Below are 26,349 nucleotides of genomic sequence, written 5' to 3'. Positions count from 1 at the left end.
ACTGGCAGGCCGCGCCCGCAGCTTGCCACCCCAGGCACGCGCTCTGTGCGCTAGTGCCTGGAGCCGCCCCTGGATGCACAGCAGTGAGTTGGCCTGTTGTGCTGCATGATGATCCTCATGCATGGGCTCTGCCAAGTTCTTGGCACTGCAGAGCCATCAGAAGAAGCCAGGTACATGTAACTGCACATCACGTTGCAAAATATCAGCCTATAGTGTTGAGAATTTCTGCCTCCTGGCTCCAATGGGTTAATTGGTCTGATGATAATTCTGTTCCACTAATCAGTCCCCATGGGGGGGTTCTGTTTGTTTTAGCACATTTATTCCTCTACCAGGCATTTGTGGTGATTTATTGAACAGGTTGATTTTTTATTTTGCTCTCTGGTGTTTGTTTGAAATTGGTTTTCCGTGGTAAATGCAGAATCTACACAGATTTTCTCCTAGGAAGTTTATTGATTCAGTAGGTTTATTCTCTAAGCGAGACTTTATTTTGGAGAACTCCCTGTGCCTTTGCAAAATAAAATCTCAAAGCCACCCTTACTGCGTCCTTGAAAGACCCCATCACCTGGGTGGGATATTTAGGATGTGTGACTTCAGAAATTAAAATACAACCCTCCCCCCACATATAAATAATGACAAATGCATGGCTTTTGCAAGGTACCTACCCTTAGAGGCTAAACTGGAAATGAATTACAGGGAAGACAACCCAGCCCCATGATCATCTCAAGAGCTCTCTGGCATATGGCTGATGTGGTATTGTCCTTGCTTACCTGTCCAGCAGGGAGTCAAAGCAAATAACGGCATTGTCTCGCTGTGCTGCGACCACCAGACATGCCCCGTCCAATAGGGAATGCTGCAAGGGAGGGAAGAACACCAGGCTGGTCCTGAGCCCCACTTAAGTAACTTTGCAATTGGCTGCTGACAGCATAAGGAACAGCTTGCGCGCTGCGTGGGTGATGAAAGAGATGGGGCAGCACGCTCTCTGAAACGCCTGCTCCACCAGAGTTCAGCTGTTATTCATTCTCCTTGGGCTTTACATTTTTCCTGGTCATTTCCCTCTGGGCGAGGGGAAAACTGAGGTATTGAAAAGAAAGTGTGCCCTCAGGTGTGTTACTCAGACTGCACTGGCAGGGGGAGAGTGACTGCTGTAATGACTCCCTTTGGCTCAGCACAGTCAGACCTGTATGGAAATACACCAGCCCTGTCTAACTCTGTTTGAAAACATTCCTCTCTGATTGGGGAAAACGATTTCTGGGCTACACTTACTGGTGCTGCTTGGCTTCCATCATACTACCCACCCTTTTGTCCTTCCTATAATAGCTGGAGATCTTGCCTGGCACATGAGAGACTGGTATCCTTGGGATAACCAAAGGGGAATTGCTTTTCTATACAGATGTACTTTCAAGGAATAGTGTCAGTTTAAAAATCACGGTTTGAAAAATCTTACCTGCTCTTGCTACAGTAATAACTAAGACCCCTTAAGCTTAAAGGTCAGAGGCAAAAATATCTGTCTGTGTTTTCTCAGTTGGGTGACTGTGTGCATTTGACAGTCCTTTGTTTATAGCCACTTCCAGGAAAATCATTTCCCCCCACTGTTTGCTTTGTACATCTGACAGCACTTTCTTGTATAGTTGCTTCTCTGCTTCACCCTAGCCAGCTCCCTCTATGGGTGTGTCTTTCACGCAGCAGCGAGGGAGGGGGTCAGTTCCTCAGCTGGCATAAATGGGCATAGCTCCACGGACTTCAACAGCAAGCCTCACATGCTTAAGTTAAGCACGTGCTTAAGTGCTTTATTAGAGAAGGGCTTCAGTTCTCAGCCCTTTGCAGTATCGAGCTCCAAATAGCTGTGTGTGAACACACTGGACTATCCTGGAGATTACTACTGGGTGCCTCAGCACCAGAAAGCTCACAGTAAAACCTATGGAACAGTTAAATATGCTTAGATTGGCTATGCGAGAACTAGGCAGTGGGGGATAAAATCCCTCCCAATAAGTCAAGAGTGTAATCACTAAGAAGAGAGAGGGCTTCGTTAGCATAGCAAACGGGGGAATAGGGATTAATGGGGTGAAACTAACAACAGGGAAATAGAGGCTGTATATATCAGGGAAAACGTCCTCCCTGAACCTGTGGCATAGATTCCCAAGAGAAATTGGGGATGCCCCTGTATTTATAACTAGCCTGGAATCAAGACTAGCAAGTGTAATAAAGAACTATTATGCATTGACAGGGGGATGTACCTGAAAGCCTAACAGGGATTTGCCATCTCAAGAGTCACAACTAAGTGAAACTAAGAACTGTATAGACTGGCAAATGGCTCTTCTTGTTTGGGGGGCAGAGGGAAGAGTAGCTCCACTGGTCCATACCATTGTTGAAATGTTGCACCCCTCAGTGCTCAGAGTCTCAGAGATGAGGCGAGCCTGTGATTTGTCCAGCACGGTGAGCCGTAGCCCTGTCACTCTGAAATCTCTGCCAACCAGCTGGTCTAGCAGTCCAAGGTAAGGCGGGTGCTCTGAACCCTGAAGGATTATCCCGGGAAGTATCAGGCAAGTGGTTTGGCAGAGTGTATCAAGCAATGGCAGGTCTGATGGGAAAAGATCAAAACACAACAGATGGTTGTTTAATATTTTTTGTTAAAAAAAACAAACCCTCTAAACACCCTCTCCTCCCCCAAACAAAATAAATAACACAAGGATCAGAGATTCATGAGATGTTATGCTGTTTAGTTGCTTGCAGATGTGATTGCTCATCCCAAGCTGCTGAACTGGTGTGTATGTGTGGTGTGTAGACAGACAGTAGTAATGACCCCATTTTCAGAGACATCAGACCAGGACAGAGCTTGATTTACTACATGAGATACTATTCCATTTAATTTCTTTCAGGCAAAGAAATCTGTTAATCCATCTGCTTTTATAATCCAAACATGTAATTCTGATCAGCAGCTGTAAAGTTTGGTGTGTTTTATATTTTCCCTATGATAAATCCGTTTGTTTGTATAGGCAAAAGCTTTGTGGATTTGATGACTAGGAGCCAAAGGGACAGGTTTCTGTGTGTGCAATAGAGCCCTCTAGTGTCCAAGATGATCTATAAAGTACTCCTGTTCTTTTTGTGGATACTGAACGTCTACACTAAGGGATTATTCCGATTTTACATAAACCGGTTTTGTAAAACAGATTTTATAAAGTGCACGCGGCCACACTAAGCACATTAATTTGGTGGTGTGCGTTCATGGTCTGAGGCTAGCGTCGATTTCCAGAGCGTTGCACTGTGGGTAGCTATTCCGTAGCTATCCCATAGTTCCCGCAGTCTCCCCCGCCCCTTGAAATTCTGGATCTGCCCAGTGCCTGATGGGGCAAAAATCATTGTCGCGGGTGGTTCTGGGTAAGTGTTGTCACTCATTCCTTCCTCCGGGAAAGCAACGGCAGACAATCATTTCGCGCCCTTTTCCCCTGGATTGGTCTGGCAGACGTCATAGCATGGCAACCATGGAGCCCATTCAGCTTTTTTTTTACTATCACCGTATGTGTACTGGAGGCCGCTGACAGAGGCGATACTGCAGCGCTACACAGCAGCATTCATTTGCTTTTGCATGACAGCAGAGATGGTTATCAGTTGTTCTGTACTGTCTGCTGTGCCATTGTAAATTGGCAATGAGATGACAGTTATCTGTCGTTCTGTACTGTCTGCTGCTATCATGGGTGCCCCTGGCTGAGGTCGCCTGGGGGCGCAAAGGCAAAAATAGGAATGACTCCCCGAGTCAATCCTTCCTTTATGGTATCTAAAAATAGAGTCAGTCCTGCCTAGAATATGGGGCAAGTGTACTAGAGAACCAGTGTACCATAGAACCAGAGAGCACAGCCGCTCCGTGTCAGATCCCGCAGAAATGATGAGCTGCATGCCATTCACGGGGGGTGCCCCTGCAACAACCCCACCCGTTGCTTCCCTCCTCCCCAACCTTCCTGGGATACCATGGCAGTGTCCCCCCATTTGTGTCATGAAGTTATAAAGAATGCAGGAATAAGAAACAGTGACTTGTTAATGAGATAAAATAAGGGGGAGGCAGCCTCCAGCTGCTATGATAGTCCAGGCAGGACATTAAACAGTGGCAGGGGAGAGGAGCCCAGCCTCCTGCTGCTATGATAGTCCAGGCAGTACAGAATCTTTTCTTTACACATGAAAGGAAGGGGGCTGATTGAAGCTCAGCCCCCAGTTGCTATGATGAGGACGGTTACCAGCAGTTCTGTACCATCTACTGGGAATGACCAGGAGTCATTCCTATTTTTACCCAGGCGCCCCCCCTGGCCGGCCTCACCTGAGGCCCGCCAGGAGCACTCACGGGCAGATGATGGTACTGCAGCAATCAAGCATATTGTGCCGTCTGCCAACGGGGAGGGAAGAGGAGCAGATACTGCTCTTTACTGCCGCAGCATCGTGTCTACCAGCAGCATTCAGTACACATAGGGTAACATTAAAAAAAGTCAAGAAACGATTTTTTTCCCCCTTTTCTTTCACGTGGAGGGGAGGAGGGAGTAAATTGACGAGCTATACCCTGAACCACACCGGACAATGCGTTTGAACCTACAGGCATTGGGAGCTCAGCCAAAAATGCAAATACTTTTCGGAGACTGCTGTGGACTGTGGGATAGCTGGAGTCCTCAGTACCCCCTCCCTCCATGAGTGTCCATTTGATTCTTTGGCTTTCCGTTATGCTTGTCACACAGCACTGTGCAGCCTGGAGATTTTTTTCAAACGCTTTGGCATTTCGTCTTCTGTAACGGAGCTCTGATAGAACAGATTTGTCTCCCCATACAGCGATCAGATCCAGTATCTCCTGTATGGTCCATGCTGGAGCTCTTTTTGGATTTGGGACTGCATTGCCACCCATGCTGATCAGCGCTCCACGCTGGGCAAACAGGAAATGCAATTCAAAAGTTCACGGGGCTTTTCCTGTTTACCTGGCCAGTGCATCCGAGTTCGGATTGCGGTTCAGAGTGGTCACAGTGGTGCACTGTGGGATACCACCCGGAGGCCAATACCGTCGATTTGCGGCCACACTAACCCTAATCTGATCTGGTAATACCAATTTTAGCACTACTCCTCTCATTGGGGAGGAGTACAGAAATCGATTTAAAGAGCCCTTTATATCGATATAAACGGCCTCGTACTGTGGACGGGTGCGGCGTTAAATAGTTTTAATGCTGCTAAAATTGGTTTAAACGCGTAGTGTAGACCAGGCCTGAGGGTATATCTACACTATGGGATTATTCCGATTTTACATAAACCGATATTGTAAAACAGATTGTATAAAGTCGAGTGCACGCAGCCACACTAAGCACATTAATTCGGTGGTGTGTTTCCATGTACCAAGGCTAGGGTTGATTTCTGGAGCGTTGCACTGTGGGTAGCTATCCCGTAGCTATCCCATAGTTCCCACAGTCTCCCCCGCCCATTGGAATTCTGGGTTGAGATCCCAACGCATGATGGTGCAAAAACAGTGTCGCGGGTGATTCTGGGTAAATGTCGTCACTCATTCCTTCCTCCATGTCTGCCGTTGCTTTCAATCATTTCGCACCCTTTTTCCCTGGATTGCCCTGGCAGATGCCATAGCATGGGAACCATGGAGCCCGTTTTGCCTTTTGTCACTGTCACCGTATGTGTACTGGATGCCGCTGACAGAGATGGTACTGCAGCGCTACACAGCAGCATTCATTTGCCTTTGCAAGATAGCAGAGATGGTTATCAGTCGTTCTGTACCGTCTGCTGTGCCATTGTAAACTGGCGATGAGATGATAATTATCAGTCATTCTGTACCATCTGCTGCTATCATGGGTGCTCCTGGCTGACCTTCGCTGAGGTCGGCCGGAGGCACAAAGACAAAAATGGGAATGACTCCCCAGGCCATTCCCTCCTTTATGTTGTATCTAAAAATAGAGTCAGTCCTGCCTAGAATATGGGGCAAGTGTACTAGAGAACCAGTGTACCAGAGAGCACAGCCACTCCGTGTCAGATCCCGCAAATATGATGAGCTGCATGCCATTCACGGGGGTGCCCCTGCAACAACCCCATCCGTTGCTTCCCTCCTCCCCCAACCCTCCTGGCCTACCATTGCAGCGTCCCCCGCATTTGTGTGATGAAGTAATAAAGAATGCAGGAATAAGAAACACTGACTTTTTAGTGAGATAAAATGAGGGGGAGGCAGCCTCCAGCTGCTATGATAGCCCAGGCAGGACATTAAACAGTGAGAGGGAGAGGAGCCCAGCATCCCGCTGCCATGATAGTCCAGGCAGTATAGAATCTTTTCTTTAGACATGAAAGACGGGGGGCTGATGGAGCTCAGCCCCCAGTTGTTATGATGAGGATGGTTACCAGCCGTTCTGTACCATCTGCCGTGAATGACTGGGAGTCATTCCTATTTTTACCCAGATGCCCCTGGCCGACCTCACCTGAGGCCAGCCAGGAGCACTCACGGGGATGACGACGAGGACGGCTACCAGTCCTTCTGCACTGTACTGTCTGCACCGGGGAAGGGAGGGGAGAGGATGCTGCTGTTCAGTGCTGCAGCACCGCGTCTACCAGCAGCATGCAGTAGACATAGGGTGACATTGAAAAAAGTCAAGAAACGATTTTTTCCCCTTTTCTTTCAAGGGAAGGGGAGTGGTGGTAAATTGACGAGATATATCCTGAACCACCCTGGACGCCCCGGACAATGTGTTTGACCGTACAGGCATTGGGAGCTCAGCCAAGAATGCAAATACTTTTCGGAGACTGCGGGGACTGTGGGATAGCTGGAGTCCTCAGTCCTCCCTCCCTCCCTCCCTCCATGAGCGTCCTTTTGATTCTTTGGCTTTCCGTTACGCTCGTCACACAGCACTGTGCTGTGGACTCTGTATCATAGCCTGGAGATTTTTTTCAAATTCTTTGGCATTTCGTCTTCTGTAACGGAGCTCTGATAGAACAGATTTGTCTCCCCATACAGTGATCAGATCCAGTATCTCCTGTACGGTCCATGCTGGAGCTCTTTTTGGATTTGGGACTGCATCGCTACCCGTGCTGATCAGAGCTCCACGCTGGGCAAACAGGAAATGCAATTCAAAAGTTCGCGGGGCTTTTCCTGTCTACCTGGCCAGTGCATCCGAGTTCAGATTGCTGTCCAGAGCAGTCACAATGGTGCACTGTGGGATACCGCCTGGAGGCCAATACCATCGATTTGCGGCCACACTAAACCTAATCCGACATGGCAATACCGATTTCAGCGCTACTCCTCTCGTCGGGGAAGAGTACATAAACCAGTTTAAAGAGCCCTTTATATCGATATAAAGGGCCTCGTTATGTGGACGGGTGCAGGGTTAAATCGGTTTAATGCTGCTAAATTTGGTTTAAACGCGTAGTGTAGACCAGGCCAGACTAACATGGCTGCTGCTCTGAAACCTATAAAGTGGATACGGCATCTAACTTACTAGAAGCACTTACTGTAAGTGCCTGATGGTTTAGTGGCCACATGTCCTTGCCTTCTCAAGACAGTCCCACTCTGGAGACTGTCTAGAAGCTGATGTATGGGTATACTGTGTCAGACCAGTATATTTCACTACTCTTCACTCTGCTGAGACACCCTCAAAGTAAAGGTGTGACATTTACAAAACAGCACCCAGGAGCTACCAGGAGAGATTCCAGGATTTGCTGCCAAGATTAGGAAACAAAGTGCTGCATGCAGCTTGCAAAGTATCCCTCAGTCTCCTCAGGGAGGTGTTTTACTTTCAATAACTCTTTTAAATCAAGAAACAGATAAACAGTCTGGGACCTGTGCTATAAACCTGGTCCTTTCCTACTGTGCAACTACTTGGGAAAAGGTTCTGCATGATGGGAAAGGACTGGGAACTACTGTCGGGAAAGACCTGGACTGGAGAGATACTGATGGCCTCCTCTCACGCAGCCTTGTCTGATACGCCTTCACATTTCCCTTTTGCCTGAGCTGAAATGTTAGATGGAAAATAGTCATTGAACTATCCCCAGGTGGGAAGGTCAGCAAGCAGCCAACAGACAGCGGTGCATGGGGCCATCAGTTCACCTAGTATGCTCCCCCTTACGCACAGATTTACCAATACCTTATTCTTGCAGTTCCTCGAGAACAATCTGGCACCAGCGGAAGTGACCTGTGGCAGTGAGTAAGGTTAAGGGCTAGGTCTAATCCTCCACACTGAGAGACAGTTAAAACTCATGCCTCTGTGCAGCCTGTCCCTTACTTATTAATGTGCAAGGCAATAAAAGGGACATGGATGAGAAGATGTGGCCTTAAGTATGCTCATCATGCTAATGAGGCACATGGGCCCTGATCCAAAGCCCATTGAAGACCATGGAAAAGGCCTGGCATTCAATGGGTTAACAGGCCTGAACTACTTTTGAGTAGTTCTTTCCAGCTCTGAACTGTCTCTGCTTTGTGAAAGGACATGAATACCGATGTTGGCTGCCACCAGATGGTTTGGTTTGCTGGTCAACTAATCAATAGCAGTTTGAGGCCTATAATGAGTGAGTTCTGCATTTCCTTACCTAGACTACGCTGCTGCTCGGAGCCCAGGAAATTGAGTTGCCTTCTTGTTTCATGTTTTACAATCCTGCGCCGCTTGCTGATTTCCGTTCTGACTATCGGGTCACATTTCATGTTACAAATCTGCAGGAGGGAAGGGGGAAAGACATGTCATGTGACTGGATTCCACAGTATTCTTGCCAGCAAGTTAAAAAAGTATGGATTAGATGAATGGACTATAAGATGGATAGGAAGCCGGCTAGATTGCTGGGTTCAACGGGTAGTGATGAACGGCTCGATGTCTAGTTGGCAGCCAATATCAAGAGCAGTGCCCCAGGGGTCTGTCCTGGGGCTGGTTTTGTTCAACATCTTCACTAATGATCTGGATGATGAGATGGATTGCACCCTCAGCAAGTTTGTGGATGACACTAAGCTGGGGGGAGAGGTAGGGATAGGGTCCAGAGTGACCTAAACAAATTGGAGGATTGGGCCAAAAGAAAGCTGATGAGTTTCAACAAGGACAAGTGCAAAGTCCTGCACTTAAGATGGAAGAATCCCATGTACTGCTACAGGCTGGGGACTGACTGTCTAAGCAGCAGTTCTGCAGAAAAGGCCCTGGGGATTACCGTGGATGAGAAGCTGGATATGAGTCAACAGTGTGTGCTTGCTGCCAAGAAGGCTAATGGCATATAGGGCTGCATTAGTAGGAGCACTGCCAGCAGATCGAGGGAAGTGATTATTCCCCTCTATTTGGCACTTGTGAGCCCACATCTGGAGTACTGTGTCCAGTTATGGGCCCCCCACTACAGAAAGGATGTGGACAAATTGAAGAGAGTCCAGCAGAGGGCAACAAAAATGATCAGGGGGCTGGGGCACATGACTTATGAGGTGAGGCTGAGGGAACTGGGCTTGTTTAGTCTGCAGAAGAGAAGAGTGAGGGGGGATTTGATAGCTGCTTTCAACTACGTGAAGGGAGGTTCCAAAGAGGATGGAGCTCGGCTGTTCTCAGTGGTGGCAGATGACAGAACAAGGAGCAATGGTCTCAAGTTGCAGTGGGGTAGGTCTAGGTTGGATATTAGGAAACACTATTTCACTAGGAGCGTGGTGAAGCACTGGAATGGATTACCTAGGGAGATGGTGGAATCTCCATCCTTAGAGGTTTTTAAGGCTCGGCTTGAAAAAGCCCTGGCTGGGATGATTAGTTGGGGTTGGTCCTGCTTTGAGCAGGGGGTTGGACTAGATGACCAATCCTAATCTTCTGTGATTCTGTAATCAGGAGGGGTGAAGCTTTGTAAATAGTGATTCAGGCAAGCTGTGAAGTGTTTTGTCAGGATGTTGCATACACCTGTAATTGCCAGCCTAGGAAAGGCCCTGTCATGTAGTCAGGAGCTGAAGGAACGCTCTGCATGCATTACCCCTTCTTTGTGGTTAATTCAGGATAGCGCCCTATCATTTTTTGAAAGATGCTACAGCTAAAGTCCCTGCCAAGGCCAGACTCTCTAATCTCTAAGAATCAACCCACATATTCATGTCAAAGGCTCCTCTTCCTCTGGCATAAGTGCAGCATTTCTAGCTCCCCAACTCTTTGGATGAGAGGATCATACTGGAAAATAAAATCAGCATAGCTACCAGGAAAGTAAAGGCTTCTCATTTCATTTTAGCTACAGGCAGCCTACGTAGTTTTTCACTGGTGGATTAAGTTCCTGTCAGCCTAAACCATTTAACCCTTGCATTGCTGGTACATATGACAAGTACAAGGCCCCACTGTTTAAGATGGTGCCTTTATAGGAATAGCTTACCTGGAGGTATGTTGTATGTCCTAGGGATTGGTGCCATCCTTTTGCAGCTACAAGCAAAGAAAGGGTCCATCTAACACAGTAATTAAGCACTGGATTCACCCTTCCTCCCACTTGCCTTTTCCTGCCTCTTAACCTTATGACACTGGCTAATTCCCAGGTGTGCATCACTTACAGGACTGATCTGGGGTTTGTGTGGGGCCCCCAGGATGGGGATGAGGAGGGTTTGTGATCATTGAGAGACAGGTCATGTCAGGACTTTCATGAGGAACTAATCTGGACTTTCCTAACCAACCCACTCTCTTGATGTGACCTACCTGCCCCTGAGGCTGTGTCTGTGTGGCTCTTTCCGTCAGGCTGGGAAAGGGCAGGGCACAGGCAGGAAGTGGGAAGAGCCAGCACGGAGGCATAATGGGGATTTGGGGACAGTGAGGAAGCAGCAGGACGGGAGGGAAGAAGAGGGGTTGCTGATAAGTCTTTTTGTTCCCCATCACAGATTCATAGATTCCAAGGCCAGAAGGAACCATTGTGATCATCTAGTCTGGCCTCCTTGTCTAGCCTATCCCTCAGTAGCGGACACTAGCAATGAGCTGTCTGTAATGTTTTCAGGACAGATGCGTTTGGGAGGAAGTGGTTTTTATGAAAGTGAAGGCCTAGCAGCTAGTCCCAGACATAATCCAGCCAATTGCTGTATAGTCTTCCACAGCACAAGTCTATCATTACACCTCCTCCTGGCCAGCAGCCCTTTGTGATCCTCTACTTCTCAGCCCAAGCCCCCTCACAGCTCTGCCAGCACACCTCACTCCTGACCTGCAGCCCCCTGGCTATTGCAGCCCTAAGATCTCACACAGCTGTGCCCGTGCACCTCAGTTTGGGCCCCAGCGTGCAGTGCTATTCCAGTGCAGGGCTTCCCACAGAGCTAGTTCAGAGACTGAAACTCTTCCGAACAGAGACTGCAGATGATTGCAGACCACATGGTGGATCTGGATAAATGCCCACGCTGGACAGAACCAGCATACAGATTTTAATTTATTTCCTAAATCCCTTGGCTCTTGAGGTGGATGGTTAGTGCAACAATTCATTGTAAAACCTAACCCTTTGCTGCCTTGTGTTCCCATCTCCAAGCACTCCCCAAATAGGAAGTGTTCAAGCTAATCTCAGGGTAGGGGAGTCTCTGTCTGGGCATGGAGCTCTTGCTCCTCTATATTCCCCAAGGTACTTCTATGTCTTTCTTGAAGGTTTAGTGTCCCTCATTTCCCACTGCTTTCTGTCCTTCACCCTTGAGGCCTTACATCATAGCTAACATCTTCCCAGCCAGGGAGGACTGGACAGGACTCCTTTTACAGCCCATCAGTTACACTCCTTAGTTGGCAGGCAAGGTTGCTCGAGTGGCATGGTTCACTCCTTTCCCTTAGACCTGAATATAGCCTCTGGCCAGGAGCTGGCAAGGATTTCTGAGGCACCTACGATCTTTGTATATAAGAGCAAACTAAGTGCATTGCCTCTGCAACAGTCCCAGCTCCTCCCAGTCTCACCAGCAAGAGGCTGGGAGCAGAAAAATAGTTCACACAGGTGTTTTATTCTACATATTCCATAGATGGAAAGGGAAGAAGGCTCTCATGTCATGTACTGCATGAAATTTGAAGAAGCAGGGTTTCACCTGACCTTCCGTTGCTCCTTTCCCAGTGTAAGCCTGTTTCTCCACCCATGTATTCAACACTGAATCTACTATGAAATGGAATGGGATGGAGATGACTGGGTTGCTGGTCTAGGATGAGGCTCCTTATCCCCCAGGTGTTATATATTCTAACAGGGGTCCTCCAGCACAGTATTTCTTGCAAGACAACCCCCAGAGAAGTCTTTCTTATCAAGTAAATTTTTACCAAGTATTTTTCTTCCCATCTGTTTTGCAAATGGGATTCTCTTGAAATTAATGTGACTCAGGGAAAGCCCTGGGAAAAATCCCTTCTTCCACATCATTCCCTGCAGCTTTCTGTGGCTCTGTGCAATTGTATGGTGCAGGGGCAGGAGGACTGGGAGAATGCCAGACCTGTTTGATTAGGTTCCTCAGTACTGTGCCTCAAGAAAAGCCCTGGGGCATGATTTTCAGAAGTGCTGCACACCTCCATGTCTAACTCATGTTGTTGGGAGCTGCAGATGCTCAGTGGCTTGGCAAATCAGACTCTTGTTTTCTACCCCCTGAATGTCAGAAAGGCTAGATTGCTTCTGTCTGTAACTCTCGTTGTCAGTGAGCCACTTCAGAAACACCCCTGTTGACTCAGTTGGGGAATCCTGGTTCTAAAGCTTCAGGCCAAATCACACTTGGAGTTGCAGCTAGCAAGAGATGTTAAGAGTAACAGGAAGGGTTTCTTCAGGTATGTTAGCAACAGGAAGAAAGTCAAGGAAAGTGTGGGCTCCTTACTGAATGAGGGAGGCAACCTAGTGACAGAGGATGTGGAAAAAGCTAGTGTACTCAATGCTTTTTTTGCCTCTGTCTTCACGAACAAAGTCAGCTCCCAGACTGCTGCACTGGGCAGCACAGCATGGGGAGGAGGTGACCAGCCCTCTGTGGAGAAAGAAGTGGTTCAGGGCTATTAAGAAAAGCTGGACAAGCACAAATCCTTGGGGCTGGATGCGCTGCATCCGAGGGTGCTAAAGGAGTTGGCGGATGTGATTGCAGAACCATTGGCCTTTATTTTTGAAAACTCATGGTGATCGGGGGAGGTCCTGGATGACTGGAAAAAGGTCCCGGATGACTGAAACAAGGGAAGGAGGAGGATCTGGGGAACTACAGGCCAGTCAACCTCACCTCAGTCTCTGAAAAAATCATGGAGCATGGCCTCAAGGAATCAATTCTGAAATACTAAGAGGAGAGGAAAGTGATCAGGAACAGTCAGCATGGATTCACCAAGGGCAAGTCATGCCTGACTAACCTAATTACCTTCTATGATGAGATAACTGGCTCTGTGGATGAGGGGAAAGCAGTGGACATGTTATTCCTTGACTTTAGCAAAGCTTTTGATATGGTCTCCCACAGTATTCTTCCCAGCAAATTAAAGAAATATGGGCTGGATGAACGGACTATAAGATGGATAGAAAGCTGACTAGATTGTCTGGCTCAACAGGTAGTGATCAATGGCTCCATGTCTAGATGGCAGCCGGTATCAAGCAGAGTGCCCCAGGGGTCGGTCCTGGGGCAGGTTTTGTTCAATATCTTTATTAATGATCTGGAGGATGGTGTGGACTGCACCCTCAGCAAGTTTGCAGATGACACTAAACTGGGAGAAGTGATAGATATGCTGCAGGGTAGGGACAGGATACAGAGAGACCTAGAAAAATGAGAGGATTGGGCCAAAAGAAATCTGATGAGGTTCAACAAGGACAAGTGCAGAGTCCTGCACTTAGTATGGAAGAATCCCATGAACTTTTACAGACTAGAGACTGAATGGCTAGGAAGTGGTTCTGCAGAAAAGGACATAGACGTTACAGTAGACGAGAAGCTGGATATGAGTCAACAGTGTGCCCTTGTTGTCAAGAAGACTAATGGCATTTTGGGCTGTATAAGTAGGGGCATTGCCAGCAGATCGAGGGACGTGATCATTCCCCTCTATTTGACATTGGTGAGGCCTCATCTGGAGTACTGGGTCCAGTTTTGGGCCCCATATTAAAGGAAGGATGTGGAAAAATTGGAAAGAGTCCAGCAGAGGGCAACACAAATGATTACGGGGCTGGAGCACATGGCTTATGAGGAGAGGCTGAGGGAACTGGGATTGTTTAGTCTGCAGAAGAGAAGAATGAAGGGGGATTTGATAGCTGCTTTCAACTACCTGAAAGGGGGTTCCAAAGAGGATGGATCTAGACTGTTCTCAGTGGTAGCAAGGAGTAATGGTCTCAAGTTGCAGTGGGGGAGATTTAGGCTGCATATTAGGAAAATCTTTTTCACTAGGAGGGTAGTGAAGCACTGAAAACAGTTACCTAGGGAGGTGGTGGAATCTCCCTCCTTAGAGGTTTTATGTATTTGAAAACTGGTATTATGTCCCCCTTCAGTCTTCTCTTCTCCAGACTAAACATACCTAGTTCTTTAAATCTTTCCTCATAGGTCATGTTTTCTAGACATTTAATCATTTTTGTTGCTTTCCTCTGGGCTTTCTCCAATTTGGCCACATCTTTCCTGAAATGTGGTGCCCAGAACTGGACAAAATACTCATTGAGGTCTAACCAGTGCAAAGTAGAGCAGAAGAATTATTTCTTGTGTCTTGCTTACTGTTAATACATCCCAGAATGATGTTTGCTTTTTTTGCAACAGTAACAGTAAATTGACTCATATTTAGCTTGTGATCCAGTGTGACCCTGTAAACGGGCAGACTCACCCCCACGGCGCCTCCTGCTGGTTGTCCTGGGAATTAGCTCAAATTCCAGCTCAGAGCACCCTCTGCAGATCGGTGATCTGCCTTTCGGCTACTGGCCCCGTGTCCCTCCCTGGACTCCGATGCCCCTTTTATGTGCGGTTCTGCCCCTTGGCAGTAACCCCTCTTCCTTAGGGGTTTTCCCACCCTGGGAACCCCCCACCCTCTAGCCCCACTTTGCTTCAGTGTAGGCTACTGCCAGTCATTGTCTAGCCCCACGCCCTGGGGCAGACTGCAGTATCAGCCACTCATCATCAGCAAAAGGGTTTGGACCTGCTGTCTTGGCCTACCCCTGGGTTGCACCCTACAACCCCAGTACCTCCTGGCCTAATTCTAGGCCGCAGCTTGGGGCTTTCCAGGCAGGAGCTCCCCATTTCCACTGCCTTTCCCCAGCCCCGCTTTACTCTAGATACCTTGTTTGGTTCCCTGCAGCCAGGCCCTTCTCTCTCTGAACACAGAGAAAGACTATCTGCCCTTGGCTTCCCTGGCCTTCTTATTAGGCCCTGGTGCTCAGTTTGGGGCATGGCCCCCAGCTGTAGCCACTCCTGCCATCAGCCCAGGCTTCTGGCTCCAGCTACGGCCCCTTCCCAGGGCTGCTTTTAACCCCTTCAGGGCAGGAGCAGGGATCCACCCTGCTACAGACCCCCAGATCCCTTTCTGCAGTACTCATTTCCCAGGCAGTCATTTCCCATTTTGTATGTGTGCAACTGATTGTTCCTTCCTAAATGGAGTCCTTTGCATTTATCCTTATTGAATTTCATCCTATTTACTTCAGACCAGTTCTCCAGTTTGTCCAAATCATTTTGAATTTTAATCCTATCCTCCACAGCACTTGCAACCCCTCCCAGTTTGGTATCGTCCACAAACTTTATAAGTGTACTCTCTGTGTCATTATCTAAATCTTTGATGAAGATATTGAACCGAACCGGACCCAGGACTGAACCCTGCAGGACTCCACTTGTCTGTGGGGAGGGATAGCTCAGTGTTTGAGCATTGGCCTGCTAAACCCAGGGTTGTGAGTTCAATCCTTGAGGGGGGTCACTTAGGGATCTAGGCCAAAAGTCAGTACTTGGTCCTGCTAGTGAAGGCAGGGGGCTAGACGCAAGGTCTGTTCTAGGAGATAGGTATATCTCCAATTATAATTTATTATTTTATCTATGCCCTTCCAGCTTCACTGTGAACCACTGATAACTCCTCTCTGGGAATGGTTTTCCAACAGGTTATGCATCCACCTTATAGCAACTCCATCTAGGTTGTATTTCCCTAGTTTGTTTTTGAGAAGGTCATGTGAGACAGTATCAAAGACCTTACTCAAGTCAATGTTTAGGGTAGATGGAAAATAAACCCTTAGGTACGGGCACCAAAACAGGGGGAGCCAGGAGACCATGGTTCCCCCCACTTTTTACTGGCCATAAGGATGAGCATCGGGAGAAGGGGCAGAGAGGAGCAAGCAGGGGGTGGGGTCTTGGGGGGAAGGGGCAGCATGAGGTTGGAGCCTCAGGGGGAATGGGTGGCACGAGGGCGGGAGCTCAAAGGGAACAGGCGGCCCAAGGGCAGGAGCGAGGGCTCAGGGAGGAAGGAGCAGTGTGAGGGTGGGAGCTCCAGGGAAGGGGCAGTGCAAGGGTGGGAGTGAGGGCTCAGGAGGAAGGGGCAGCATGAGGGCGGGAGCTTGGGGGGAATGGGCAATGCAAGGGCAAGAGCGAGAGATCGGGGGGGAAGGGGCAGCACAAGGGTGGGAGCTCAAGGAGAAGGGGCAATGCAAGGGTAGGAGTGACGGCTCAGGGAGGAAGGAGCAGTGTGAGGGTGGGAGCTCAAGGGGAAGAGGCAGCGCAAGGGTGGGAGTGAGGGCTCAGGGAGGAAGGAGAGGTGTCAGGACAGTTCCTTGGGGGGAAGAGGCAGCACAAGGGCAGGAGCTCAAGGGTGGGAGTGAGGGTTCAGGGAGGAAGGAGCGGTGTGAGGGTGGGAGCTCAAGGGGAAAGGATGGCCCAAGGGTAGGAGTGACGGCTCAGGGAGGAAGGAGCAGTGTGAGGGTGGGAGCTCAAGGGGAAGAGGCAGCGCAAGGGTGGGAGTGAGGGCTCAGGGAGGAAGGAGAGGTGTCAGGACGGTTCCTTGGGGGGAAGAGGCAGCACAAGGGCAGGAGCTCAAGGGTGGGAGTGAGGGTTCAGGGAGGAAGGAGTGGTGCGAGGGCGGGAGCTCCAGGGGAAGGGGCAACGCAAGGGTGGGAGTGGGGCCTCAGGGAGGAAGGAGCAATGTGAGGACGGTTCCTTGGGGGGAAGGGGCAGCACAAGGGAGGGAGCTCAAGGAGAAGGGGCAGTGCAAGGGCAAGAGCGAGGGCTTGGGGGAAGGGCAGCATGAGGGAGGGAGCTTGGGGGGAATGGGCAGCGCAAGGGCAGGAGCTGAGGGGAAAGGAGCAGTGCAAGGGTGAGGGAGGGAGGGGCACAGGAGGAAGGGGCAGCGCAGGGGGGCAGGAACATGGTTCAGGTGCCTATAGCCACCCCACTCTTAGTGCACTTCCACTGCTCCTGCCCATAGGGAACATAAAGAGGAAGTGGATCAGAGTTCTGGGGTAATAGGGCCACAATTATTGCTCTGATATTCTTCAGGCCAGGACAGGACATTCTTCAGGCCAGGGCAGAATCCTACCTCTTCTTCCTTTAGCACCTGCCAATCGGCACAGCACAGCCCTTCTGGAAAAAACAACTTTGTATCTCGGACAGCAGCGTGATAGGATCTGGAGCCTGACAGACAGACACAAGGAGAGGATTCTATTAGGCCAGGAATTAAACGTTCTTTAGGCTCACACTCATCTACCTGCAAGATTGATGGTGTGCAACTTACTGAAGGAATTGCTTTAAAGGGAAGTTGTTATATACAGTCACAGCAAACATTTAAAGCCATTATATTTACATTTGCTTCATTGTCTTCTTGGTATTTTGATTTTGCTCTATTATTTCTCAGCTTGTTCTTCATACAAAACAAGACTCCTTTCATTTCCTAGCAGGGTAATAATGGGAATCATTGGCAGTAGTCAGTGAAACAGTTCACAGTGCAGTGACAATCCACTACCATGGCTCCCATGCTGTCTCGATCACATCAGTCAGGTGTTATTGGATGGGAGGGAGCTACTAATGGTCTCAGTAACACTGGTGGTGATAGTTTACAGTAGCATAACTGAGAACAGAATTTGGACCTTTCTTTTCCTTTAAATATCAGCCACTCCCAGAAGGAATGAGTGTCATAAGTGTCGCCATCACAAGCACCACTACAACAGTTAGTTACTGGGAACATAGCTGAGATATCAGAGGGTTAGCTGTGTTAGTCTGGATCTGCAGAAGCACCAAAGGTCCTGTGGCACCTTTTAGGCTAACAAACGTATTGGAGCATGAGCTTTCGTGGGTGAATACCCACTTTGTGATAGTTATTTGTGGATTGTCAGTCTGTTATTACTTTAGTGGCTCAGAATTTTCATCAGTAGGCACAGCTCAAACATGAGGCAAAATGTGTTGTTTAATCATGCTCCACTATACACCTCTGATGATATCAGGATTTTGGAGAGTGGGACAATATGTGGCGGGGACACAAGAGGAGGAGGATGGACTTTTGGTTAAAGCACAAGACTGGGAGGCAGAAGGTCTGGGTCCCAATCCTAGACGTGACACTAACTGACTTGTGATGTGCTGGGAAAGTCATTTAACCACCACATGCCTTAGTTTCCCCTTCTGCAAAATAGGGATAATGAGATTTTTGTACAGCACAGGAGTGCTGTGAGGCTGTATTTACACTGCTTGGAAGACACTAGAGAAAGAAACATTATTCCCTTGGACTGGAATTCAAGCACACTTTTGATGTGTCAGGGCAGACCCATGCTCCTGGGATGCAACAGTTCACTGCACCAAAGCCTGCTACCCTCTGGAGAGTGCTCACCATTACAGGCTGCATAGATGCAAAATATGAATATTAATTTGTGGTACAATAGCTCCCAGAGACTTCAGTCAGTACAGACATAACGTGAGAGACAACCCTGGCCCCAGCAGTTTATAATATAATGATCATTGGTGTATAAATCATGCTGCCAGCTCCAGAGCCCTTAGGCCAGATTTGCCATTGCCCTATACCTTGTGAAAGTCATTTAAACCTCTGCAGAGTGGGTGTAAAATGCTCCCAAACCAGAACAGGAGACTTTTACAGCCCCTTTGCACAAGTGTAAATGATCACACAAGATGCAGGGCCACAGGGTATCAGACACCCTGGACCTTGGTGTGGAAAAAGAAGGTCCAGAAAAGAAGGTAAGTGGTACAGGCTGGTCAACTGCTGGTATTAAAAACTGCATGGCTCAGTTTGGTGCTATCAGCAGAATTCTAGCCATGTTTTGCCTGATTTTCTTCACCACGCTAGGGACTGCTGCTATGGGAGGAAACCCACACAATTAGTGTCTGCTCCAGTTCAGTAAGAAGACATCTGGCAGGGAGACAGAAATTTGCCTTTGTCTGGAGCAAACATAAGGGTACTTCGTGTTTTTTCACATGGCAAAGAAATCTTCTTGGGTAATCCCCTCTTGATCACTGATCGGTCCATGCTGAATGTTGCTCTTCCTGCTCAGTGTATCTTCAAGTGCTTTTTCCTTGCTTGGAGTAGGGGCGTGATGAACTGATGAATGCCCCATTTCCAAAGATGAACTGCTTCTTGGCACAGCAGGCTGGACCCTGCCCTGCCTTGACAAATTACAGAGTACACTGTTACCAGTTGTATTGTCTTCCATGCAATGTGTGGAAGGAAGCTGTTGAGTGCCAGCCAAATTACTCTCCGCTCCAGTACACTGATGTGTAATCTGGTTTCAGCATGCAGGGGTACACCGATTGTGGGTGTCAGCTAGCCCAGCTATGTGATGGAGGCAATGGATGGGACTAGTGACTCTAAGGGAACCCTTCTGCAGACATTGTGTGGGCTGTGTAACCTTTTGAGGAACAAGTATCAGAAGGGTATTCATCCACGAAAGCTCATGCTCCAATAAGTCTGTTAGTCTAAAAGGTGCCACAGGACTCTTCGCTGCTTTTGAGGAACAGGCACTCTGGGGCCAAATCATCAGCTGATGTAAGTCAACATGAACTCCAGACTTCATAAGCGATACACTGATTCACAATGGTCCCATCATGTCAACTCTTATTTTCTGAAATACTTTGACCTCTTTCAATCATGCCTGGGGAGATCTCATTCACAGAGTTTTCAGGATATGCAAATCTATCAACCTGTTAGGAACATGAGAAGTGGAGTTTTCAGGATGGGTTTGTGCCAATTAAAGAGTTCTGAGTATTTCTTCAAATCTTTCAGGCAGGTAAACCCTAATCTTCAATTACTCCCATGGATGGGATCATCTGAGTGGACGTGGAGACAAGATTTCTCTTGGTTTATCCATAAACCTAAGCACTGGAATAGAGAACAACTCTTGAAGGGAGAACTGCATTCCTTGAGGCATCCACACCTTCACTGACTGTTTGCTGATGTAGGGGAAGATGTGGATTCTCTTTCTTTGCAAGGGAGCTGTTGTCGGACTGAGGCAGTTGGTAAATACTGTGTATGTAACAGAAAGGCCAAACAATAGAACTTTGTACTGGCACAGATCCTGTTGGATGCCGAAAAGATACTTCCCATCTGTAAGCTGGCCAGATGGATGGATGGAAGTATGAGTCTTTGAGGCAGAGAGCACCAAGCCACCCTTATGAATTTACAAAAGCTCTGAAGGAGACTGTCATCCTGACCTTGAACATGCATCTCAATCTGTTGAGTGCCCTCAAGTCCAGCACAGAGAGGGATGGGGAAGGAGGGTGATTTGGTGACATGGAGTGGAACTAAATAGAAAAACCTAACTAACCTAATGAGGCTAGAGAATGGTACCTATGGAACCAAAATCCATGTGCCTTCTAAAGCTTACTGATTTATTTTAAAAACTACTAATTTGTCTAATAGCTGGTTCAGCTATTTGCATGACAACCAACTCGACACAAGGGAGAAAGATGAGAAGACCACCGAGTTGAAAGTCAAGGAATCAAAGGAAATTCTGACTTACCACTTTGGTGGCTTTGGCCAGAACCAAGGCTGCAATGGAGCCATGCCTGTTTATACATCTCTACCGAGAATTCTGCACAGCCACTGCACAACAGCTAAAGCTTTCCACAGGCTTCTGGGCTTTGGCGCAGTGTGGAGAAGCCTCCCAAGGGTCTCTCTAGACTGGCAACACTTGAAGTAGTAATAGCAGTGCATATTTGTTTCCCTTGGCATATGTGAGTCCCTCAAACAAATTTTTCATAACTTGGAGACCCACCGTAAAATCCATTTTGTATTGAGCTGGCACCATACTGAGCCCTCCAAAGGCATGGGTCTAGTGTTTGAGCCAGCACAGGGTCCTCTGGGCCCAATAAATCTACCAGTTTCTTTACAGCATTCTCTCTCTGCAGGCACAATACAAGGGAGGAACCAGAGGTGAGGTAGCTGCAGTGAGCTTCTAAAATTGAAGGCTCCTGAAAAGAAAAGCAGGGAGAGAAACAAATTACACTGATTCATGTTGAGTATTAGATACACCTGGCAAACTTCCAATGGCTAACAACATCCATACCGTAAGCAAACTTATTGGTCAATCTTCCCTGCTTCCTGTCCTCTGTACACTATAAATGGCCATGATCTCTGCAGACAGAGCTGCCACAATATCCCCCCAAGATCACCAAACCAGCACATGTGCACATGCAGCCCACTAGAGAGTGTATGTTACAGGGCCCACTCTGCACCCAATCCTCAAAGAATATGATTCTGTTACAGCACCAGCTAGGGACTTGTGTCTGTTTAGCTCAAGCTGTAGCAGCTTTTGCTTTTAGCTCTGGAAGCCGCTGGTTCAATCCCAACATGGCAGCTTTCACAAACATATACATACATAGATAGGTCTAGTGGTGTTTTAAGATAAATCCTTTGGAAGAACCAAAACCAAAACCCGGTTTCCCTGAGGACACTATAATATTCCACTGTGGCATATGTGGTGCATGGCCGCACACATCCGCACAGAGTGACAGCCTTGTGTAGCTGATTGAAATGTAGTAAACAATTGTGTTGAGGCATGAGAAAGATCAGAATCCAGGTGTGTGTTGGCTCTGCAGGCCTGGCAGGACTAAAAAGCAGCAAAACCTTTCCTCCCATCCCCCAAAGTCTGAATAGAGGATTCTGAATCTACACAAGGAATAGATCTAATGTGTGAAGAGGTACAATTTGTGCATACTGTAATCATTTGAGTGCAGAGCCACACCCATTGGGTTGGGGCTAAAATCTGAGGGAGAACTTCAGCTCTGTTGATTTGGCCTTCATGTTCTTTTTAGATTAACATTACTATTGATCCTGAATCTATAGCTAAAAGGTACTATTGTAACTAATGTGATTAGAAAACCACAGCAAACATTTGTATCATGTGCCATGGGGCAACAGCTACTAACAATGAAAGATTACTCACCTCTCCAGTAACTGGAGTTCCTCGAGATGGAGGCTGCATGAGAGAACGTGCACACTCTTTTAGTCAGCAGTGCTCACGGGTCTGTGCCTGCACCCTTACAGCCCTTCGTGCTTCAGTACAAGGGCCTGCCACTGCTACATTTCCTTTTCAACCTCAAAGCCCAACAGGACTCCGAAGCTGAGGGGAAAGGAGAGCAGGTGGTGGAGTGGACAATACATCCTGAAGAACTCCAGTCACTGTAGAAGGTAAGTAACCTCTCTTCTTTGAGTTACTGTCCCTGTGGGTGCTCCACATCAGGGAATTTATGAGTAGTACCTCAGCACACAGGAGGGTGCTGAGCAAGTGATTCAATACAGGCTGGAAAACAGCTTCACTAAAGCCTTTCATTAGGTCTTGAAAAGCCTTGAAATAATCTGTGTAGGGGGGCAGAGCTGCCTTGTCTGGACAGGAGGAGGAGGGTGGTGTCTTGTCCTTCACCCTTAAGTCCTGTTTCTCCAGACTCTTCTTGAGGAAGAGAGTCCTGAAGTTCCGATGGCTTTTCATCTTTGCAGATCATTTTGCATGAGGGCATCCTGTAGAGCTGGTTATCATAAGGGGTTCAAGGGTTACAAAAGGCCCACTGAGGGGAGGCATAAAGGAAAGGAGTGGGACCCAGGGATTCTCCTATCAAAGGTGATGGGTCATATGTTGACTGGTTAAAGGGGTCTCAAAGGAGGAGTCTGGAATTGGAAAGGGATGGAATCCTAAATGGGGGCTGAGTCCAAGGAAGTGCCCTCTTCTGTTTCCAGTGGAGAAGCTAAAGGCACCACTACTCATGCTCGGATGGGTACAGGGGACTGAGGAGAGACTGGCAGCCATGCTGGAACCGACAGATTAATCTTTATATAAGTATGGGACAGCTGGAAGGTATGCTGGTTCTAGTGGGTACTGGTGGGAAATCCCCCACATACTCTTCAACAGAGGAGATTAGGGCTCATCCATAACCCAGAGATCCCCATGAGAGAGGAACCTGTATGATACCAGATATGGTACAGATGGTTGGTCTGTATGCTTTTGATAGCTATGGATAGAAGGAAATGGTACCAGGTGCGGTGAAGACAACTTTTTTTTTTGAAGAGTCCTTGCCCTTTCAGGAGTCCTTCAATTTGGAGGAATCTGATCTGATGAAGCTTCCACATGGGGTTGCTTGCTGGAAGGCTTCATGGCAAGCAGCTTAGTAGTAGACAACTTTCTTGGTGGTGCCAGCGTCTTGGTACCATGACAGCCTTGGCAGTACTCGCACTGGGACATGAAGTCTCCTTGCTCCTTGGTCTTAGTGGTGACTTTTCCCTCCTCTTGTTCTCTCTTAGGGGAGTGGGGTCTCTTACACTTAGAAGACTTCTGTGCACTTTGGATCAGATCCCAAATGAGAAGGAGACGGGAGACCACGGACAGAACTTTTAGAAGGGTTCAGCACTTGCAGTTAGGACCAGGTTTACAAGTACTCAGCTCCCATTTAGTCACCAAAATTTATGGCCAGATTTTCAAAAGAGCTCAGCACATTGGCTGCACATGCTTCCCTAGGAGCTGTGGGGTGCTCGGCAATTGGAACATTTGGTCCTTTATTGGGGCCAGACTTACAAAGGTGCCCAGCTCCCATGCAGGCATTTAAAGAGGGCCAGAGCTGCAAAATAGCTCCGCAGCCAGCAGCTCCCATTGTGACACTTAGCCAGATTTTCAGAAGAGTCCAGCTCCCAAAATGTGCTTTTGAAAATCTACCCCTTTAATTGGGTGCCTAACTGGGAGCTGAGCTCTTGTGAAAGTCTGGCCCCAACAGTAGGTGCTATGCCCTTGGAGATCTGACCCTGGGATCTTGTGAAAAGCTGACCTCATGGCTGAAAGACTCTCCGACATTCTCTATGAATGGGAATCAGAACCCTGAACAGTATAAGTACTTCCAGCACCCCACTGCTACAGTCAGTCTATTATCTCCACTTTCTAACCTGACAAAATAATAAAACCCGCTTTTTCCTCATGAACAAACAAACAATACTCTGTAATTTTTAAACTCGTTAGTCATCGGCTCTTTAAGGGAACTAAATCAATGCTCAGCAGCTGCTCTGGAGAGCTGGAAAAATACAAGAATAAGTCAAGAAGTTTAGATGAAACAGCAGCTCTCTAAATCTTCCCACCCCCTCCACCTCTGAGAGACACTGGATCTTTTTAAATAGCTGTCCAAATACGTGTATGTTTCTGGTGGTCAAAGAAAAATCACCCCCTCTTTATTTTTTTAATCTTATGATACACTCAAATTGTGTACAGCTCTTACCACCCACTCCCAAGAACCCCAGATCTCCCATAATGGTGACCTGCAAGGAGTTTTTTGTAAAAGATGGGTTTGTGTCTTTTTTGCGATGCAGAAATAGAGGCTAAAAGTGTTCTTTATTTTCTTTAAAGAAAAGTCATCCCTCCCCCAACTTGTTTGTTACTTTAGAACAGGGGTAGTCAATATGCAGACCATGGGCCAGACACTTTTGAACAATCAGCAAAATCTTTTAATTTACTTATTATTATCATGATTGTTACTATTTTTGTATTATTTTCTCCGGAGTCTGGACCTTGACTGTACCTTGACAAAAAAATAATTGAATACAGCGACAGGGCAATTTGCTGCAATGTCTCGGACAAACCTTACTGAATTAAGTTCAATCTTCCTGAATTAAGTTTAAGTATTTTAGGAGATCATTGTATTAAAAATGAAAATGGTACTGTGTTATTGTGGGATCGGACACAACACCTGTGTGGGGAGACATGGCGGATTTAAACCCTGGAGGGGGTAATGAGTCCCAAAGCAAATGATTTTCCAGACAAGAATGAACTTTTAAAGTTATGTGGATTTCTCAAAATCTCTAGGGGGAGGTGTATGCAAATGTACCCTCTTTGGTTATGTAAGAACTCAACCTTTTGAAGCTTTGCCCTGAGGGTGGGACCTTTGTCTGCTGATCATCTGTTACCCAGGGACAAGATCAGAGGCCCAAACTGTATAAAGGAGGGACCCATAGATGCAAGGGTGTGCTTGATCTGAGCCATGGTGGTTATGAACACATAGCCACAGAAAAATCTATGGTGGGGTTTGAAGGACTGACTCCTGCCAGAGCTGTTGGAGTTGAAGTGATCTCTGGTAAGCTTATTAGCATATGTGGAGGTTGTTTTATGGTTTTTAATATGTTTTCTCTATAATGCTTTCACCTTGAGACTAAATGTGCTTGCTTAGAAAGAGCTGTGTGGTACCTTATAACTGTGGCCAAGTACATTGTTTATAGCCTCCGAGGGGAAAGCAAAGCAGGCCTGCTTAGGCAGTCTGACTTGCTGGGGAATTCACAGGGTAGGCAGGGAACTGTGCAGCATGGAAACACCCCAATCAGGAGGGAGTGAGACACATGTCTCCATCCAAGAGAAGGGTCAGCTGAGGAGCTGGAAGCATGAATGTGGGTGTCCTGGGTGCACCACAGAGGGGAAATACAGGTGCAGTTGCCCTGAACAGTAACAAATCTCACTTCCACATTTTTCTGGTTTTTTTGGAGGAAGTCTCTCTTGGAAGTCTCAGAGGACAAGTACTGTGAGCTCTCTCACCTTAATGGAAGGGGCAAACGTGTTGGATCTTTAAGAAAGACTTCATCTATCCAAAATGTTATTAGACGGTGATGTTAAATAGCTGTTAATGAAACCAATAAAATCCAAATATTTTTAAAATAAAAATCCCTTCAGGTCTCAGTTGCTCAACTTTTACTCTCTTGGCTCTTGTCATGTCATCATTTCACTAGCTCTCCAGTCAGCACAGAGTCTTCCAGGCTAGAGAGAATCTGAAATTCTAATGTTAAAAAAAAAAAAAAAAAAAAGGCAAAAAAATAAATTCTCTCAACTGAAAAAACAGTTCAGGCCTCTTTATCAAGCAAAAAAGGACATAAGTCCAATTTTGTTTTACTTGCAGGTCATTTTTAAAGACTCTAGAACCTCAGCAGTTGAGCTTTGATTGAAAATGTAATAGGACTCATTATGAATTAGGAAGTTTACTTAATAACTGATTCAGTTCACGGGAGGTTTCCTCCTAAATGGCATATGCATGTCGCCCAAATGCTCAGAATTTTTCTTTCAGAGAAACCT

The 26,349-nt window shown here is 47.4% G+C and overlaps 2 protein-coding genes across 12 annotated transcripts in view; both read right to left on the bottom strand.

The window, feature by feature from the left end:
* DNAAF8 (dynein axonemal assembly factor 8) overlaps positions 1-26,349 on the bottom strand; it is a 155,524-nt gene that overhangs the window by 7,128 nt on the left and 122,047 nt on the right. For 6 of the 10 annotated variants that reach the window (XM_050968041.1, XM_050968042.1, XM_050968040.1 and 3 more), the window contains 5 exons: positions 21,037-21,232; positions 17,361-17,455; positions 8,539-8,659; positions 2,361-2,578; positions 768-850 (listed from right to left, as the gene is read on the bottom strand). In XM_050968041.1, coding sequence (XP_050823998.1) covers positions 768-850; positions 2,361-2,578; positions 8,539-8,659; positions 17,361-17,455; positions 21,037-21,232 — 713 coding nt within the window. Of the gene's footprint in view, positions 1-767; positions 851-2,360; positions 2,579-8,538; positions 8,660-17,360; positions 17,456-21,036; positions 21,233-23,506; positions 23,594-26,349 lie in introns of those variants that run through there. The other 4 variants (XM_050968046.1, XM_050968048.1, XM_050968047.1 and 1 more) reach the window with 4 other exon arrangements.
* Positions 1-26,349, bottom strand: part of XPO6 (exportin 6) — a 453,699-nt gene that overhangs the window by 331,839 nt on the left and 95,511 nt on the right. The window lies entirely within an intron of this gene.

Source organism: Gopherus flavomarginatus, chromosome 9 (assembly GCF_025201925.1).
Source record: "Gopherus flavomarginatus isolate rGopFla2 chromosome 9, rGopFla2.mat.asm, whole genome shotgun sequence".
Taxonomy (NCBI): Eukaryota; Metazoa; Chordata; order Testudines; family Testudinidae; genus Gopherus; species Gopherus flavomarginatus.
The sequence above is the reverse complement of the archived record's forward strand: the minus strand, read 5'-3'. Positions and strand labels throughout refer to the sequence as shown.